Source organism: Taudactylus pleione, unplaced genomic scaffold (assembly GCF_031769625.1).
Source record: "Taudactylus pleione unplaced genomic scaffold, aTauple2 ptg000036l, whole genome shotgun sequence".
Classification (NCBI taxonomy): domain Eukaryota; kingdom Metazoa; phylum Chordata; class Amphibia; order Anura; family Myobatrachidae; genus Taudactylus; species Taudactylus pleione.
The window spans coordinates 3563095-3581565 of NW_028284438.1; the positions used below are offsets into that span (position 1 = coordinate 3563095).

General features: G+C 39.3%; 1 protein-coding gene across 1 annotated transcript in view; it reads left to right on the top strand.

Annotated features, from left to right (window-relative positions):
• The window catches only part of LOC148538795 (bifunctional heparan sulfate N-deacetylase/N-sulfotransferase 3-like), a 298794-nt gene that overhangs the window by 219505 nt on the left and 60818 nt on the right, over positions 1-18471 (top strand). The window contains exon 7 of the mRNA XM_088452217.1: positions 16961-17143. Coding sequence (XP_088308343.1) covers positions 16961-17143 — 183 coding nt within the window. The remainder of the gene's footprint in view (positions 1-16960; positions 17144-18471) is intronic.

Here is an 18471-nt window from a genome sequence, read left to right on the forward strand (position 1 = left end):
GTAGGTAGTTAGTTGCTCATCATCCCTTTCCCTTAGGGATCCACTGCTGCGAATGGGGCTCCCTCACTTGCAAAGACAATAACAATCTAGCACTGAAGATTGTGTAACACATAAACACTTATTGTACATAGAACAATGTCTAAAACAGATATGAAAGATATAAATGCTCCTGGGATACCATGCTCATCACAAAAGTTCAAACAAAGGACCTGATTCATTACGGATTGCATCTGCAAATACAATAGCAATTACGCACGCAGTCTTACTGCGATGATATGATAAACCACTGCGATGCTACGCCATCGCAGCCTAACATAAGGACATCCACCTCACCTTACACACATCTGTAATATTTAGCAAGACTGCAAAACCATCGGTAACATCGAGTACCATCGCAGCCTCAAGCACACTTGCACAAGCTCTGACCTTACTCAGGAATTGGTAAACTCACACACTCAAGCTGCGTATGGCATCGTAGTGGCAAAATTATGCACACCCCTGTAATGGTGTTCAAACACACTGGCACGCCTGCGTTTCGCCAACCACCCCCGTCACCAACCCCAAATGGCACTTCCTGTCAATCACTCTGCAATGGGTCTGCGTAGTGACTGCGATCACAGTCCCGATCACAGTGGCTGGCTCGCCCATGCGCACTGCGATGCATATGCAGAACGCAACAATCGGCCGATGGCGTGCGTAATCGTAGTTGCGATCCTTGCTGAATCAGGGCCAAAGTCCCAGACTTCTTCCTTTGATGTCCTAAATGGATGCGCACCACTTCCTGGACCCCCCTCTGCAACGTGTTTTGATCTCTCTTCCTCAGGTAGCGGTAAGTAGTAAGTGTATGATGGACTCTTTTTTTCTCCTCCTGCTATCACACTGCTTTCTGGTTCTGGTCCACGATGTACATTGCACATGTACAGCCGTTGGCTAGGGCATGTGTCACCGTGGAACGATGGAGAGGCAGCTGGAGACTACTTCTCAGGATCATTTTCTGAATTAGTAGCCCTTAGCTAATATAGGGTAAAGCCATCTGGAAATGGTGTAACCTTATCAGGGCCAAGCTTGGTAAATCTGACAGATTCACAGCAACAGTAGAAACCTATTGGGGCTGCAGCTACTGTCAGATATTGACGAGGTTGAGTGCAAAAATCTTTGGACTTCCATAATCTGTCTGATTCATAATTGTTTGGGCCTGAATGTATTAATAAGGTAAAATCCCACTGTTTCCATGTTGGCCATAGGCTGTGAGAAAAATTTAACCATCAGATAGACAGACCAATTATCTGACTTTGCCATACACTGATAATTGGTCTCCCTGTCTGATGGTGAGTACAGTGTATCCACTATAATGGGTGAGCACCAATTATCTTGCTGAAAGATTTCTCATGCCCAACTGAGCTATAATTGGTGCTCGGCCACTGTCATACACTGTGCAATTATCAGCTTGATCAGCTGATTACCGTCTGATTGTGCCAATAATTGCACAATGTACGGCAGCCTTCAGGCTACCAGTTGTTCTCCTACCTAATAAATAAATAATTCAATAAATTATTCATTTTTGTTTTGCATTCCATTTTATACATGTGACCACAAGGATCAGGAAGAGTTGCAAACAGTTGCTCCTATTTGTTACCAAATAAAGTTTTGTCATTTCTTATTTGCTTCAGTCAAGCAAGTTTACTCTGTTACAAAGCTTATTTCATTAAATCTTCCAGTTCTTTACTTCAAGCTCACAGTTCTATTTCATGTCTTCACACTGAGTTAATATTGTTAGGTTAAAAATAAGCAAAGCAGGAAATTATTTATTTGAAAAGAAATGATAATTTCAGTTTTATGAAGCTTTATATGGTTTCCGTTACATATTATATAGCAAATGTAGCTTTAACATTTTTACAGCACAGTTCTTTATTATGGGAGTGCCATCAATAATGTTTTAAAAATGTACCCCAAAGAAACAGATGCTCGTACAGCTGATTCAGGAGTGTTCATGTGTTGTGCACAAGACCCACAGATCCCTTTTTCTTATGGCAGAGGAGTGAAACTTATTTTTTTTCTCTCCCAGCGTTCAACAAGATCCTGTATTGATATTCTTTGATATCTTTATATGTGTCTTTGAACTTTAAAAGGATATTTACTAACAATGCTAACATGTTCCAAGGAGTGAGTTTGTAGTTTTTTTAAACAAGTATTTGGTGTTTACAGCTAAATGGGTTTATGTATCAAGCAGTGAAAAGTGTGGAGAAGTGGACAAGTGGAGAAGTTGTCCATAACAACCAATCAGCTTTCAAGTACAGTCTATAAAATAATAGGTAGGAGCTGATTGGTTGCTATAGGCAACTTCTCCACTAAGGTCCACTTCTCCACACCTTTTCACTGCTTGATACATAAACCCAAAATGATGGGCTGTATGTCAGCCAAGTGGCTGACATATAGACCCTTGGCTGACATTTGTTATGGGAAAGTCATGGGTGTGTTGCTCAAAGTAGTTGCATAAAGAGATGATGTACAGCTTACATAGGAGGCTACACTCAGATGGAGAACCTGTACTTGCCATAGGGCTGGTACAAGTCTTGATGGTGCAACTAATGTTTGCGTCTTTTACTGTATGTACTAGATCAGAGGTTCTCAAAGTCGGTCCTCAGGACCCCACACAGTTCATGTTTTCCAGGTCACCCAGCAGGGGCACAGGTGTACTCATTACTCACTGACACATTTTAAAAGATCCACAGGTGGAGTTAATTATTTCACTTGTGATTCTGTTAGGAGACCTGGAAAACATGCACTGTTTGGGGTCCTGAGGACCGAGTTTGAGAATCTATGTACTAGACCGTAAAGCAGTGGAGAGATCGGTTATTCCAGCGCAGTTCAGCTCAGATATGCAAAGTGGGCATTGCAGGATTTGTTCAGTCTGTTGCAGGGAAGAACACTAGAGGAATGCTCAAACTGACATTTGCATATTTTCACACTTGCAAACCTGTGAGAAATCTCAGCCATGCATGAACTGCGTCCACTTCTGAATCAGGCCCATAGTCAGTGGTAGTTGGAGAGTGCAAATTACATAAATGTATATGATTTTCTAGAATTCCTAGATCTTGGAGCAGCAGGGCCGGATTAACGGGGGGGCAACAGGGGCGGACGTCCTGGGGCCCCCACACATAAAGGGGCCCCATACCCGCCAGGGGTTAATGTGGGCCGGAATGGGAGTCGGAACCAGTTCCCCACCTCAGCCCGGCACTGCATGTTTGTGCTTCACTTTTTGGAGTTTAGTACGTAGGGGCCAGATCTGCGATTTGCAGTATGAAATCTCCTGCACACAGGATCGATATATAATTTTATGTAAAATATTGCTTGATACAATGTCTTCTCTTCAACTTTTTAGACTCTTGCTCAATCAATTCTCTTCAATATGACAATTTCCCAACTACTTTTCCTTGAAAATCAATAACTTTTCTTGCATATCCTCAACCAAGAAGTTACAAACAATATTTTACTTACTCTACACTACATATATACATATTAGTAACTGGTGTCTCTCACCTTTTATATTGCATATGGCACTGCTCCACAGGGCTGGATTAAGGTCTGTAGGGGCCCCTGGACAACAAACATGTGGGAGCCCCTATTAAATATGGACAAAATGGAGGTATGCTCAATGGGGACTGTATTGCTCGTTAGCTGTACATTGACAAACAGTGATACGCTATGCTTAGTGCTATTTGTTAAATAATTAATGGAGGGCATAACCCCTTTAGCGAGTGCTAAAGGGGTTATGTCTCATTGTGAAATGGGGCCCATGGGCTCCACATGAAAAAAAAACAACAGACACACACATGAAAAAAACACACAATATATATCCACAGGGAAAAAAAAAACATATAGACACCCACATGAAATATTACTCACCAGTTGCGCAATCTTATCCACATTACACCACACATAGTGCACCTGATTCACATTACACCACATAGTAGTGTCCCTCATTCATGTTATGACACACAGTAGTGCCGCTTTTACGTAATGACTACAGTAGTGCCCCTTATATGCAATTCCCACAGTAGTAGTGCCTCATATGCACATATTGCCCACAGTAGTAGTGCCTCTTATACAATGCTCACACCAGTAGTGCCCCTTATGCAATGCCCCCAGTAGTGGTGCCCCTTATGCAGTGCACTCAGTAGTCAGCGTAGGGTCAGCTTCCCCTGATGAAGTCTTTCACTTCAGTGAAAGACTTCTCCGAAATGCCGGGGATATAACTTGTGGTTACCACAACCGCCGTCCCTGTGTGTTCATAGCCGGGATATATTCATTCAAAATGAAATTATTCCCAGCGAGTTGGAACGTTAATAATCGCGGCAGTAGCGCCATAGTCCTTGATTGATTATGATATGTCTGAACAATATTATTAGAACATTGAACTTGTTCAACATTAATGGCTTATCATTTTTTTAATATCAATGGCTAATAGGACAGGTTCAGTATATTATGTTGACATTCACCATGTTTACATTCATAATGCAGACAGCATAATGTCGACATGGTGAACAGACAACATGTCGACAGCCACAAGGACGACGTGCAGCATATGGAAAGTGATGAAATCTCGACAGGGTGAAATTTTAACCAATTTATCATTCAACATTCTGGTTTTATCATTATGATTGTCAACATAATAACAAACATAATAAATGTAGGCAAGTTGGCTGCACAACGTTATGGTTTTAATGTGGCAACACTGTTATATAGGTGAATACTTGTACTGAAATCTTTCTCTAAAGAATATGATGAATCTGTATTTCTATTATTAATACCTGATTCAGAAATCGATGCAATACCCATCGTGATTTTGTCTTTGTATGCAGTGATTGTATGAAAATATGCAAATGTCGCAAGGGCTTGCATACAAAGATGCGGCATTGTACACAGATCAGTGATTATTGAATTACCTAATAACCCTATGGTTGGTCAGAAGCCAGGGGTTTCACACTCTCAAATCTGAGATTGCCCTATGGATAAAATATTACATGAATACATCAGCCTGGGGGGAGATGTACTAAGCTCTGAAAACTGATAAACTGGAGAGTGATAAACGACCAGCTACTCAGCTCCTAACTGTCATGTTACAGGCTGTGTTTGAAAAATGACAGTTGGGAGCTGATTGGCTGGTGGTTTATCACTCTCCACTTTATCACTTTTCAGAGCTTAGTACATCTTGCCCCAGGTCATAAACTCTTTGTTCTTTTTAGACTAAACATGGCTGGTAAATATAACATTTTAAAAATGTTACCTCTTTCTACAGTATATCCTTGGTGGTTTGTTTTTAAAAAATAGTCCAGATGCGCTGGCACACAGCTGAGATTTCCTGAGATATCCCAGACTCCAAAGGAATTTGAATGGTCTGATTTTCATTAATGATGGATATTATTGTAGATTTAGAGATTAACTAAGAGGATTCTCTGCATATATGATCCTTGTGCTAAAATGAAACCTGTGCTCTGTTATCACGCATTTGGCTGACCTCACACATATTGTACCTAAAACACAGGACACAGAATTTCCTAAAGAGATGTCAAATTATATAAATCCACTTATCTCCAGAGGTCAATCCAAATTAAATTGATCAATTATTTTGTGATCATACCAAAAGTTGGAAATTGGGTTGTAATATTTTTGAAAAGACTTTGGTAAGATCACTTGGTAGGATTGTACCAGTTATAGACTTTGTAGTATTTTGTTTTTGGACAGATTCATATGTTTTGGTGCAGAGTAACTATTAAGCATTGAATTGTAAAGTATATTTAAATGAGGAGTAATATTCTTTGAAAGCATTTTAGTATATTCAGGACTTAGGCATTATATTCCATACATATTTAAGCCATTTCAAATTCAATAATTGGTGCTACAAGAGGTTCCCTTTCCTTCTTTATAACTTCTAAACAAAGTAGTTAATATCTTTCTAGATTCTAGATTTTTTTGCAAAGAAAATGAATAGCAAGTGGCCTCTTAATTGACTTTAATGATTTCCAAAATATTTTCATGTTTTAAGTAACTTGTTAATAATTTATTTAAGCAAATTAGGTTCATATACAGTATTAGTTCCATACACAGTAATTGAAAGTATATGATGTATCAAGATATGTCGAGAAACAGCACTTATAGGAAAAAAAAATAGTTTTGTACATTTTAGTGTAAACCAAAAGGCAGTATGATCAGCGATACTTATGTTTCCTATGATTGATTTTGAGAGTTGACATTTGAGGATATTAGTGATAGGCCAGTAATCAATTCTAGGAGTTATTATGATGATGTGAGTAAAAAGTGTATTATCATTTATTTTTTAATAAAGAATGTTGTTCATAGCTTCATGGATCTATAAGTAATAACAAGTTTATTAGAAAATCAATAGTTGATCTTGCTGCGTCCCCTATTACCTTCAAAGGAGGGTTTATATAGAAAATTGTTCCTTGTTGTGTTTATATCATTTAAGCTGTTGTTTTTCCTCTGTATTGAAGTATTAAGCCCTTCTACCTTCAAAGGCACAAATTGTAGTTCTCATTTGACAAAAGTGGTAGTTTTTAGACATGTTGGTTGTTTTATGATATTAGAGATCTCCTCACAGTACTCTTAGGCTGTATCCTACTATTTGCAATGCCATTACTTTTATAGGTTTTACACATGTGCAAAGTCGCGCGTATTCTAAACTCTCACCCTATTACATTTGGCCTTTGGTCTTTGTTGGAAAATTATGTGCAACTTTACATTTAACCACAGACTGTAACTTTATTAATCTTAACCTCAATGTAATATGCTATCAAACTCACATGTTGGCCTATGTTTCTTTACAGAACCATTACAATATAGTTTATGCTAATATAACTCCCAAAATCGCATTCTATATATACAGTAGTTTGCCATAAAATAAATGAGAAGTCGTTACAAATACAGTCTAACGAATAAGCACTCATTTGGCTCTGCATCTTCTCCGTTTTGTCGCAATTGATGCTGCAGAAGTTCCTTTTTGTAAATACCCAAGTTACTAAATGTTTTTAACAACTCCACCAGTTTGTCATCCGGTCATTGGTCCCATCCGATACTTTCATCATCGTTTCCAAACCGTTCCAGTACTGCAATTCATCATCATTGGTCCCAAACCGATCCAGTACTGCAATTCATCATCATCAGTCCCAACCTGATCCAGTATTGCAATTCATCAACATTGGTCTCACCCGATCAAGTTCTTCAATCCATCAACATCGTTCTCAAAACGATCCATCTCTCAATCCAGCATCATCGGTCCCAATCCAATGCTGCCATCTCTTCAGTATTATATATCCAGTTCCCATTCCAACCTGCTGCTCAATAAAGACATCGGGTCTCATTCAGACCTGGTTGCAAGCGCCAATGCGCTCGCAACCGGGTCGATGGACCCCACAGAGCATGCGCACAATGGAGCCGGCTCTGTCATGCGCATGCGCGAGACCCGGCTAGCGACGGGCGCTCCGTCGCTAGGGGTCTCGTAGCAGACGGGGCGAGCTGTCGATGTTGAGTGACTGCTCACCCCGTTTGCTGGGCGGGCCAGGGGCGTGCCCGGCCAAATGGAGGCGTTCCAGTTGGAAGGCTTGCCATTTGGGGGTGGCCCCACTGACATCATTGATGATGTCAGTGGGGAACTTCCTGCTCAAACAGGGCAGGAAGTTCCCTGGGGTTTACGAGTGCCCAGACCCAACCTTAGGGTCTGGTCGTAAGCCCCGATGGTCGTGATGGTGATGACCATCGTGACCATCACCCTGATCACAAGCTAAGCTGTGGGTGGTAACCCACAGCTTAGCTTGCGACCTGGAGGCAGCACTTCAAAACAATAAGTGCCCGCCCTCATTCAGAGTGAGCGATCGCTTCTTGCGATCGACTCTGAATGAGGGCCATTTACTTTATTGTCCTCATCTTTGGGCCCATCATCCTCTACAGTTCATATTACTCTTCTTCAGTGTTCTTCCAGCATTTCAATGATTGCCCCCAGGCAACTTCATATACAAATTAATTATTCACTAAAGTGTCGGAAGGAAGCTTTTCATACATTAAATATCTTTCTTTGGTGAAATCTTCATTCTTTTTCCTCAGCGTCATCTTCATCTGTTTTTAATGCCAACCTCATACAAATAGAAGCATTAAACTGTAAAATAAATTAGACAGCAAATGAGAAAATAATAGAGTGACATTGGTTATATAAACAAAAATATATGCAAGAACAAGTGTTGACCTCTAAATTTGAAAGCACAGAAATTGTAATAGAATCATTTTATTTTCTATTTATCAGACCAAAGGTCAGGAGCCACAATATTTGCAGTATGTCATATAAAAACTGGATAGATGAAGGTCAGCTAGATTCCCGTTACTAGGCTAACTATTGTACTCATGGATGAAGATACACTGTGTACACATTTCAATTTTAGAAATTAATAGGATGGCAGATAAGAACACAGGGTCAGTGACACCATTCTAGAGCACTCATTAGTTAAAATAGCTGTTTAAATGGGGGAGGGGAGAATCAATCCACACCAGGCAATATCACTTGGGAAATCAATTTGTGCTCAGGTAATTCATATTAGAGGAAAGAGTGAGAATAAACACATTAAAATGATAAAACATAATTAACAAATTATGGGGCCTCGTGGGGTCTCACACTTCTGATTGTCGCATATAAAAATGTAATACTGTACAATGTAATATTTGTTATGAGGAGTTAATTTCTACCAAAGAAAGCAAAAAGGTGGCCGTTTTTATATTCTGACTCAAAAATCCTGTGTGGAAAGTACTATTGTTATGCTATCCCTATTATCAGAGGACAGTGGTAGTAGCACAGAGAGCTTCTGTATCTCTCAATGGCTAATAAATGCACCTTATACTACCACCTTACCACCACAGGCAAGATAAATCCGAGCTTGGGCCAATATACTTGAGTTTGCAATAAATCTCTACAGGAATGGATCCTCCATACATGGGCTTCAAACACAGTATCATAAAGATTTTCAAGGAGCGCTATGGGGAACTAGTCATCTTTAGTATTTAGGGCAGTGGTTCCCAAACTGTGTGCAGTGGCACTCTGGGGTGCCTCGGGACACTTGCAGGGGTGCCTCAGGTTGATGCTCCAGCACTAAATCCAATTATTTATGGTCAATGTAATGTAAATATGTGGACAAACAGAAGTGCAAACCTGTCCACCACCACATAACTGACCCTAGGGATGACAGGTAAGCACAATTTACTTCACTTAACTACTTTGCTACAATGTTTTCTGAATCTTTCAAGAACAAACTTAAACTTAGGGGTGCTGTGAAAACAATGCTGATACTCTAGGGCACCGTGATTCATAAAAGTTTGGGAACCATTGATTTAGGGGAAAATATCTGGCGTCGCAAACATCAAATAACTACATATCCAAGCAAAGATCCAGGATTCATTAAATTCTTCTTTATAAAGACTTTGAGCAACTGGCAACAAAGTCATTTTAGAAAAAATCATCTCTATGTGATATAGTAAAGGAACATACATTTAAGCAGCAATAATAACAATAAACATTCAGTTAAATGCACAGTTAATTATACAAACTGGCTCAAAAAGATCTTGGGGAACAGGAATGAATTGTAGCAATATTTATATATGAATGAGTTTAGATATCACAAGTATAAGATTGAATTTGTAATGCTTTAGCAAGCTAAGCATTTTGCATCCCTAATTTTGTATTTCTCTAACCAACAGAGGGCCTGATTCAGCAAGGAATGCAGTTGCTAATATGCACGCAATCGGTCAATAAAGACACACTGCACATGCGTGTGCGCGAGCCAGACACAGCAGTCAGAACTGCGTACGTAGAGGCTACTCAGACGCATTACAGAGTGATTGACAGGTAGTGCTGTTTGTGGGTGGTGATGGGGGGGTAGCTGTGTGAACGCAGGCGTGCCAGTGCATTTCAATGCTGTTGCATGGGTGTGCATAAATTATCCTTCGATACCAGATGCCTCCTTTGGTCTCATAGTGTGCGCAGAAGTTAGCAATTCCTGAGTGAGGTCTGGGCTTCATTAACTGTGCGTCTGGGTCCGATGTTACCCGATGTTACCGATGGTTTCGCTATGTTGGCCAAGTGTACGGATGTGAGTAAGGGGAAGTGGGCATCCTAATGTCAGGCTGCGATCGCAATGTGAATTCAAACATTTTAATAGCACCGCTGATATTAGCAACTGCGCTGCATGCGTATAAGCAGAATTGCGAACCGTAGTGAATGAGACCCAGAGACAGTTCTATCAATAATAAACTCTGATGCAATGAAACATTAATTCCCATGTTAGATGTGTAATATTCTCTAACAATCCATTATACAATATTATACCATCCATAACATGAAAGTAAATTGTACATATAGGGATATTGTGACAATACAAAAGTTCAAAAGCTAATATATCCTACAGGAAAGCGAATACTGTACATCACAACTGTATTCATTATCATTAGTTCATTAGTCAGCGTATAAACGTAATAGTGCATGAACAGCTGTTATACGTTTCTGAGTACTGAGAAAATAAATCCTTCAGGACATTATAAAAAAAAGAGCTTAAAAGTTGCACATATATTGTGCACAATGGGAAATTAATTGGACATTTATTGGTCTGGGAGTTCTGTTTATGCTAGTGACCTGTAAACATTTGTGCAAGCTACTGTAAAGGTATGCAGTAATGAACGGAGCTAGCCATATATCATTTTCTTTATCTTCCAACAGGAGTTACAACATATCACTAATCATCAATTATTCATACAGAAGAAAATAATAGTTAATAAGATACTTTTTTATTGTGTAGAAATAATTTTAAAATAGAGATACATATTTAACCGCCTCACAGCTAAATCCTGCAGGCTAGGAACATACAAAAGAAGAGCCAATGGCAATAAGAATGTCAAAGCTCATGAAATCTGAATTACTGTGGAATGTGAATGCTGGTGCTATAATTTGTCTCATTCAGCAGATCTGATAGCTCAGCATAGCGATATTAAAAGTAAGTGGCAGACTCTATTTGCATCCTTTCAAATCTAATTTGGTCCCAGTTCCAAAATGTTAAAGGGCGCTGAAATTTCCTGTTCATGACAGATGTGTCCTGGGAGGCTATTGAAATGTGTACAGTACGGACAGATAGGAAAAGAGAACAAAGTATACCCCCGGGCACAAACCCTCATCATAAACTCTCCAAAGGCATTACATTAATCATTTCTATTCACTGGTTGGGTGACTACACAGACTATTCAGTTACGTTGTGGGAAAAATACGTTGTTTTTGTAAAATAATGAATATTAACTATCCTTCTTAGTGTTGCTATTGCTTTAGGATATACATTCATTTTACTGAATGCAAATACAATGGACAGAACGACATTTTTCATGACCATATGTCTACTTTAAAAAGCCTAAATATAATGGATGTGATGAGAAAACACCATTAACATCTATTTAATTCTATTTGTTATGACAAATAAGGATAAAGAGGTATTACAGATATATAACAAGTTTCCTTCAAAGCTTTTGGTTGTGATGCGATAAAAATGTGAATGGAAAATTCTCATGAGCTTTGTACATAGCTTTAGAGCATTAAAGCATTAAACTGTATATAGTATTTTATTCTTATCCAATGATTTAGGCTAAAAGGAACCTAGAAGTCTTCCACTATATGAGAAAATAACACAAACATCAAAGGTCTGCTTAATGCAGAAGCTATTCCACAGACTCCACAACACATTAAAGCCTCGCTTAAGTAACAAGGTGAGCTAAAGGATGCCTTGCATGGCTCTTTTTTGCTTATATCAGGAGTATGTGAATATCTTCAGCTAACATTAGCTTTTTGATGCATTCAAATGAATCCATAAAAGAAGAAACCAAATACATATGGTTTCTAGCCCCTGGAGTACATCAATAAGCTCACTACAGTCCACATTTAAAAACAATTATACATATATTGCTATAGCGATCTGCAGAATTTTAGCTTTCTTCTCTATCTATGGTTTCCTGCTATTCTCTATATTTAGTATAGTGAATTGTTGGCCCAATGGTTTGAAACCCTGTTTTCTCCTAAACAAAATGGGCTACAGTACCTAATTCATGAATTCATCCTGTTATTAGATCTGGTGGCTCAGAGAGAAAAGCTTAAGTGGACTCTTGAGTCTGAGCTAGGATTGTTCTCAAGTCTGAAAATGCATGTATATTCCCTAGAATTCAAATTGTAGCAGTATATTTTCTTCATGGATCTGTAATGATTGGTAGACGCAGATGTGCTTCACCTTGATCCCCCACTCCATCAAACAGCTGCAATGGATGCCTCCAAGCAGCCAGACAGGCAGTGCAGCTCAGAGTGATCATATACAGTAATCATACTGCAGCTCATCACCACTAAGTGACTCGGCTCACTTGGATGCTTCTGCCTGAGCCTCTTATATACCTGCTGTAGTTTGTCTTGTTCTGATGCTGGTTCTTACCTTACTTTGGAGTCTGTCTACTGTTTGGATTACTATCTGTCCTGATCCATGTTTTGGGCTATGACTACTGACTGGATTGCTACCTGTGATGACAACTGCATTGGATTTAGAGTACACTTTGGACTGCTGCCAAGTGCCAACTCAGACCCAGGTTACAGACATTAATTATACCCAGGAGGCTGCCTGACTATAGCCCAAACATAGGAACAACATTTCTTCTGGCTTGTGTAATAACTTGTTTTCATATTCACAGTCATTCTCATTTTATTGGGGTCTCCTATATATTCAGTGTTGCTGTCAATCTTGGAATAAATATATCTTATTAGGTGTCTAATACCTGGAAGCAATGAAGAATTTGTGAGCATATGTCATTGTATGGGAAAGATGGCTGGTAAAGGCAAAGACCATGAGTAGCCAGGTTCTAGAGGTATAAACTGGGAAATCTAGTGTCTCACTATAATCACCCATTGTGTCATGTTCAAAATCAGTTGAAAAACCCACATACCAACTTTATGGCAAGATTGTCAACCTTTGGAGAAGTACTATTTCATGTTTTGCATTGGACTGAATTGAAATGATCTGATATTGCTCAGCCTTGTCTGATTGGGGTTGTCTGAACAAATGAAAGATTTCTAGATCTGGTATCCAGATCCAGAAACCCTAGAACTACATTTAGTTCTAGATTTCAATGGCTGATTGGCAAATTTAAACCTTTGTGCTGTTGTCACATTCCAACATCAATATCACTGATATTTTATGCAATACAATTATACCTTGTTATTTTTAGAATAATTTGTATTTTTAGACTACCATTAGTCTTTATGCAGATTTTAACACACAATTCAAATAAAATAAAATGCCAATACCAAATGTGATTTTTATTTTCATCTTAAAAACATCACAAAGAAATATTTTGTTCTCCTTGTTTTGCCAATAATCCACTTTCCAAAATAGCAAATAAGCAAGAATCAATGTGTAGGCAAAGAAAAATCTGCACTTGAAATGGTCGCTGTCTTATTTTAAATAATTCATAGGGAAAACATGGTAGCTCAACAATGTGTACCATTTTATAAACTAGACAACCTATCGCATTAAATGAGGGGCTACTTTTTTATTTGACACAATATGGGGGAGACATGGACTTTAGATCTCCATCTAGAAAAATAGATTTTTTTGTGTACTGTTTCAGTCATTGTCTGGTGATCACCAGGCAATAACTGCTAAGGAGGCACATCGTTTGGAAGAGGAGACTCTTTCAAACAATTGCACACCCAAGTGTGTAGGCCTATGTGGGGAAAAGGCAAATTGCACCCTTCTCCAACTATAGGAAAAAAATGTTTGTAGCGCTGGGTGATTTTGTCTGATGATCACAGGTAATCATCAGACTATAGATGTTAAGGGGACAAAACATTTTAAATAGGGGACTTCGTTCTTTGATATGTGGGTTCCCTCATCTTTACAGGTGTAATTATGAGTGTGATAGGGTACACAGTGCCCTCTTGCCCGCATATAGAAAATGTGAGTGTGAATACCAAATAGTAGCTACTAGGGGGGCAAATTCTTTGAAAGAGGGGAGACCCTGTTTCAAATATGGGTGCCCCATGGATGCAGGTGTCATTATGGGGGTAATAGGGCACATAGTGTCCTTCCTCCCATGTGCACAGAGTAACATTGTCTGGTGATCATAGGTGATAATAATAATAATAATAATAATAATAGGTGAACAGTGTATTAACAAACAACAGATGTCACCATGCAGACTCATATAATGTGAGCTTGCCATTATTTGGCTAATTTCTTGGAACATACTGTATGTTGTGCTACATATATTAAAACACACAAGGCTTCATTTAGAGTTAATAGTTTATGCAGATAATTAGTACAGATTAGCGTTTTGACAGAACATTTTGCAGTGAAAAAGGTGCCAAAGCAATTGCTTTGCATGCAGTCCACAAACACCAGTCAGAGTTGAGCTAAGGTGTATCTCCCTCACAACTCTTGGTCACAGCTTCACTGGCCCTGGCAACGTGATTTTGCCGGACATCCTGAGTAACCTGAGGGTTACTCAGATGTCCGATGGTCACGCAGTTGATCTGAAGGCTGTGTGTTTCGGACACAACATTGTATCAGAGAAGCCGGCAGTGGGATCATTTTATATAAGATGCCTCCTGTTGCTTTTGCATAATCTTGCACAGTATCTGCATACAAAAGGCCTAATTCAGATGTGGATGGTGTTGCACAGCCACAAGGAAGTGACTGTGCAATAACTTCCAGCAAATATTTAAATGCTGCAGGAGGCATCTATAGGAAGCAGACGCCTCCTGACAGCAATTGCGATCCAAGTACAGGTCCGGCCAGTCTGTGTAAGCTTCATTACTCAGGCTGGCAACTGCAAGGCCAGGAAATCTGCATCCACTGACGCAGACCCTGGCCTCGGCATTCCCGCTCTGCCCCCCAAATGCTGCAGCTTGGTGGATCTGCGAGTGAGATCACAGGACCCAGGGGTCTATCTATAATGGCTGCAGGTTGTGCGGTGCACACAGAGCCCCTAAGTCCAAGGTGGCCCACCCCGCACTCATTTATAGAATTTTTGTGAATAACTTATTTAATACAACCTGTGTCGGTGGTAGCAGCGCTGTGCAAATCACTGGCAAAATGGCGCGGTGGCCATTTTCCCAGCATTTTACGCATGCACAGTAGGGAAATCGCTGGGAAAATTGCTGCAGCACAATTTCCCCGTTGACCTGCGCATGTGCGGTAGACTCTTGCATAGCACTAGAGTCTACTCTAATGTCCAGACTCTGCTGCACTCAGTGTACTACCGGCCACCGAATAGAGAGGAGGGAGCATCCAAATGAAGACTGCACATGGGCCCCCTCCTCTCTTAATATGCCCCTGACAGGACCCGTTCTGCACATGCGCATACCCCAAACAATCGGGTTTAGTACGTAAACCATTGGGTTTATGTACTAATCTGAATAAAGCCCAAAGACACAGTGGCAGTGTGAACAGAGGGCCTGATTCAGCAAGGCAGCTTTCCAATTACATGCCTTGCAATAATGCAAATGCAGCAGGAGATGTATGACACCCCCTGCTGCATATGTGATCCCAGCACTGCGACGGAGGTCGCAGGCTGGGATGCTGCGATCACCAACGTGACCTTCGGTGGTCGATAGTTGTGATGGTGGACTGCACCAGGCGGCTGGCCAGCAGCTTACTCAGGCTGGCTGACTTGCGAGCCCAGCAGACTGTGTACAAGCAATCAGGCAGAGGCACTCAAGGGCTTGCATGCATCTTAGCAGGACACATTCTGCACAATCGCAGAATGGGTCCTGCGCACACGCAGACTCCCGATAATCGGGAATCTGTGTTCAGCAGTGAACTTGCATGAATCAGGCCCAGAGTCCATATCTGAATCAGCACCACGATGTGTACATTTTTCTTAGCTGTTTCTCTACCGTTTGCAAACAATGACAGATCAATAATATCTAATGTACAAGGTTACAGTTCAGGTGATAAAGATCTATTCCTAAATCTTATATTCTTCCCAGTAGGGAGCTTTTATAAGTCTATCAAGTTGAAAAAGGACAGAATTTTTTTTTTTTCTGTCTTGTGCTTTTAAAGTACTGCTCTGCTGACCTCTCCAAAGTTATAGTCTTTATAAGCACAGACAGTCTCTTGTGTGGTTCAGTTGGAAAAGAGTTTTAAATCCTCACAGAAAACCACACTCTGTGCATGTACAATGTAGCAACACTTCACTGGGACTCAGCAGGTAACAGAACATGCAGAATCAAGCATGAGAACAGTATTCAATTTACTGGAGAATAGGTTTAACGCTATGTTTTGTATTGTGTATATAGTACAATTGCTGTAATGTACTATAAATACTGAAATGTCTGTCTAAATGGAGTGTTGGCCTCTTTATGCATTATTGTGGATGTAGGTGTAAAATAGTCAATTTAATCGAGCATTTAATTATGTTCATACACACAGTTTAGCCATTAGTATGCATCTAATTTGAATGTCAGTTTAATATGAATGTCAAATAAAATAGTGGTTTATGTCTCTTCACCTGATCTAAAATGATGATGGATTAATAATGGACTTTGGTAATTGTTTTTTTTTCCCTTGATAATAGCGTTTTCTAGGCAACAGGTAAAATATAAGTGTTTTCATGCTTTTTTTTAGCTGTGGGTAAAAAGATAAAAAGAAGATATTAACTTATACTGTAATAAACATTAAAATGTTTGTAATAGCCTAATATGTTTCACAGCCATTACACTTATATGTAATTTAAGCTGCCCTGAAGATATGTAGTTCAATAAAAAGGATTTAAAAATAGAATCAAATGAAGATTTACAGAAAAAAAAGTGTAGTAGTAGTGTCCCCTAGTGGCACATGAGATAACTGCAAACTGACATTTATTTATTTTTTAATTTGTGTTCCAGATCAGCATCTTCATGACCCACTTATCCAACTATGGCAATGACAGACTTGGTTTATATACATTTGTTAATCTGGCTAAATTTGTACAGACCTGGACTAATTTACATTTGCAAACTCTTCCTCCAATTCAACTGGCTGACAAATACTTTCAGCTATTCCCCAAGCAGAGGGATCCTATATGGCAGGTGAGTGTATAATTTAAACACATAACATTGTGGACGGTCTGAAAGAAAATTCATATACTGTAAGCCACTTTTCTTCCGTGCAGTTTTGTCCCTACAAATATATATTTTATACAGAATTCATTCCAATTATTCTAGGTAAAGCATATACAAAAAAGATGAATCTTACTCTTTCAGGAAATATATGGGGAATACTGAAATGCTTCAATGTGGATTTATTAAGTAAGTTCCTGAAATCATGGAATACTGTAGAACCAAAACCTCAGTAGATAAAGTAACAACATGTGTTTAGTTTTAAATTCTCTCAAAAGAGCCGAAGGGTATGAGCTGTGCTGGGAAAGTTTCCTATATACGAGTAAATCACTAAGAACAGAATGCACCACACTGCACATTGCTTTAAATATGCTTTTTAGAATTTGCTTTTAAAATGTTATGCCTTATCAGAGCAGTCTGTTTATTGTTTTTATAACTGACTAGAAGCTACCTGAGTGTCTCAGAGGGGTCTATGTACTAAGCTGTGGCGAGAGATAAAGTACCAACCAATCAGCTCCTGGCACTTTGCAGGCTGTGTTTGAAAAATGATAGTTAGGAGCTGATTGGCTGGTACTTTATCTCTCTCCAAGGCTTAGTATATCTCCCCCTATAAAATGTATGCAGTAGTTTCTATAAGGGATAATTGTATTAATTACTTTTTTTTTTTTTATAACATTTCAGCAATAACTACACACTTTTATCTGATGCCTGAATAAAAGTTGTGTGTTTAGAGACTTTCATGGGAAAATATATTACAACAATATGCTTATTTTAAAGGGCGCTATCACCAAAGGCCGTCAATGCAGGTCACAGTTGACATTAATCTATTTGTATCCTGTACAAGGCTCTTCTGGAATCATAGTGGAACTGCACAGATACCGTACATATTCTAAAACAATAAATCAGAGAAAGAAACTTATGTTTTCATTTCTGCAACATTAAAGTAGTCTGCAATATATTTCCAATTGGTAGACATTTGTTGTTTCAATGCAGTATACATTTTCAGTTTCATATTGTTGCAGAATGTGGCCAATGTTTTCTGTGTTGTCTTGTACAAGGTCATAAGATCCATTGACCTTTAATGTTTATGGTTTACTCAGTATTCAGCTAAAAGCCCAGTTTTGAACATAAAGAGCTAGGTTCTAGGCAGAGCTGTGAAGCGCCCGCCCCTAAATCCGCACGCTTGGCTTACTAACAGTCATCATCATCATCAGTGCACACTTGCATCAGCCCTATAGCAGGTGCAAAAGATACACATATTTATGCTTATCTTAGTTCCTGCAGAGCCTGCAGTTCAA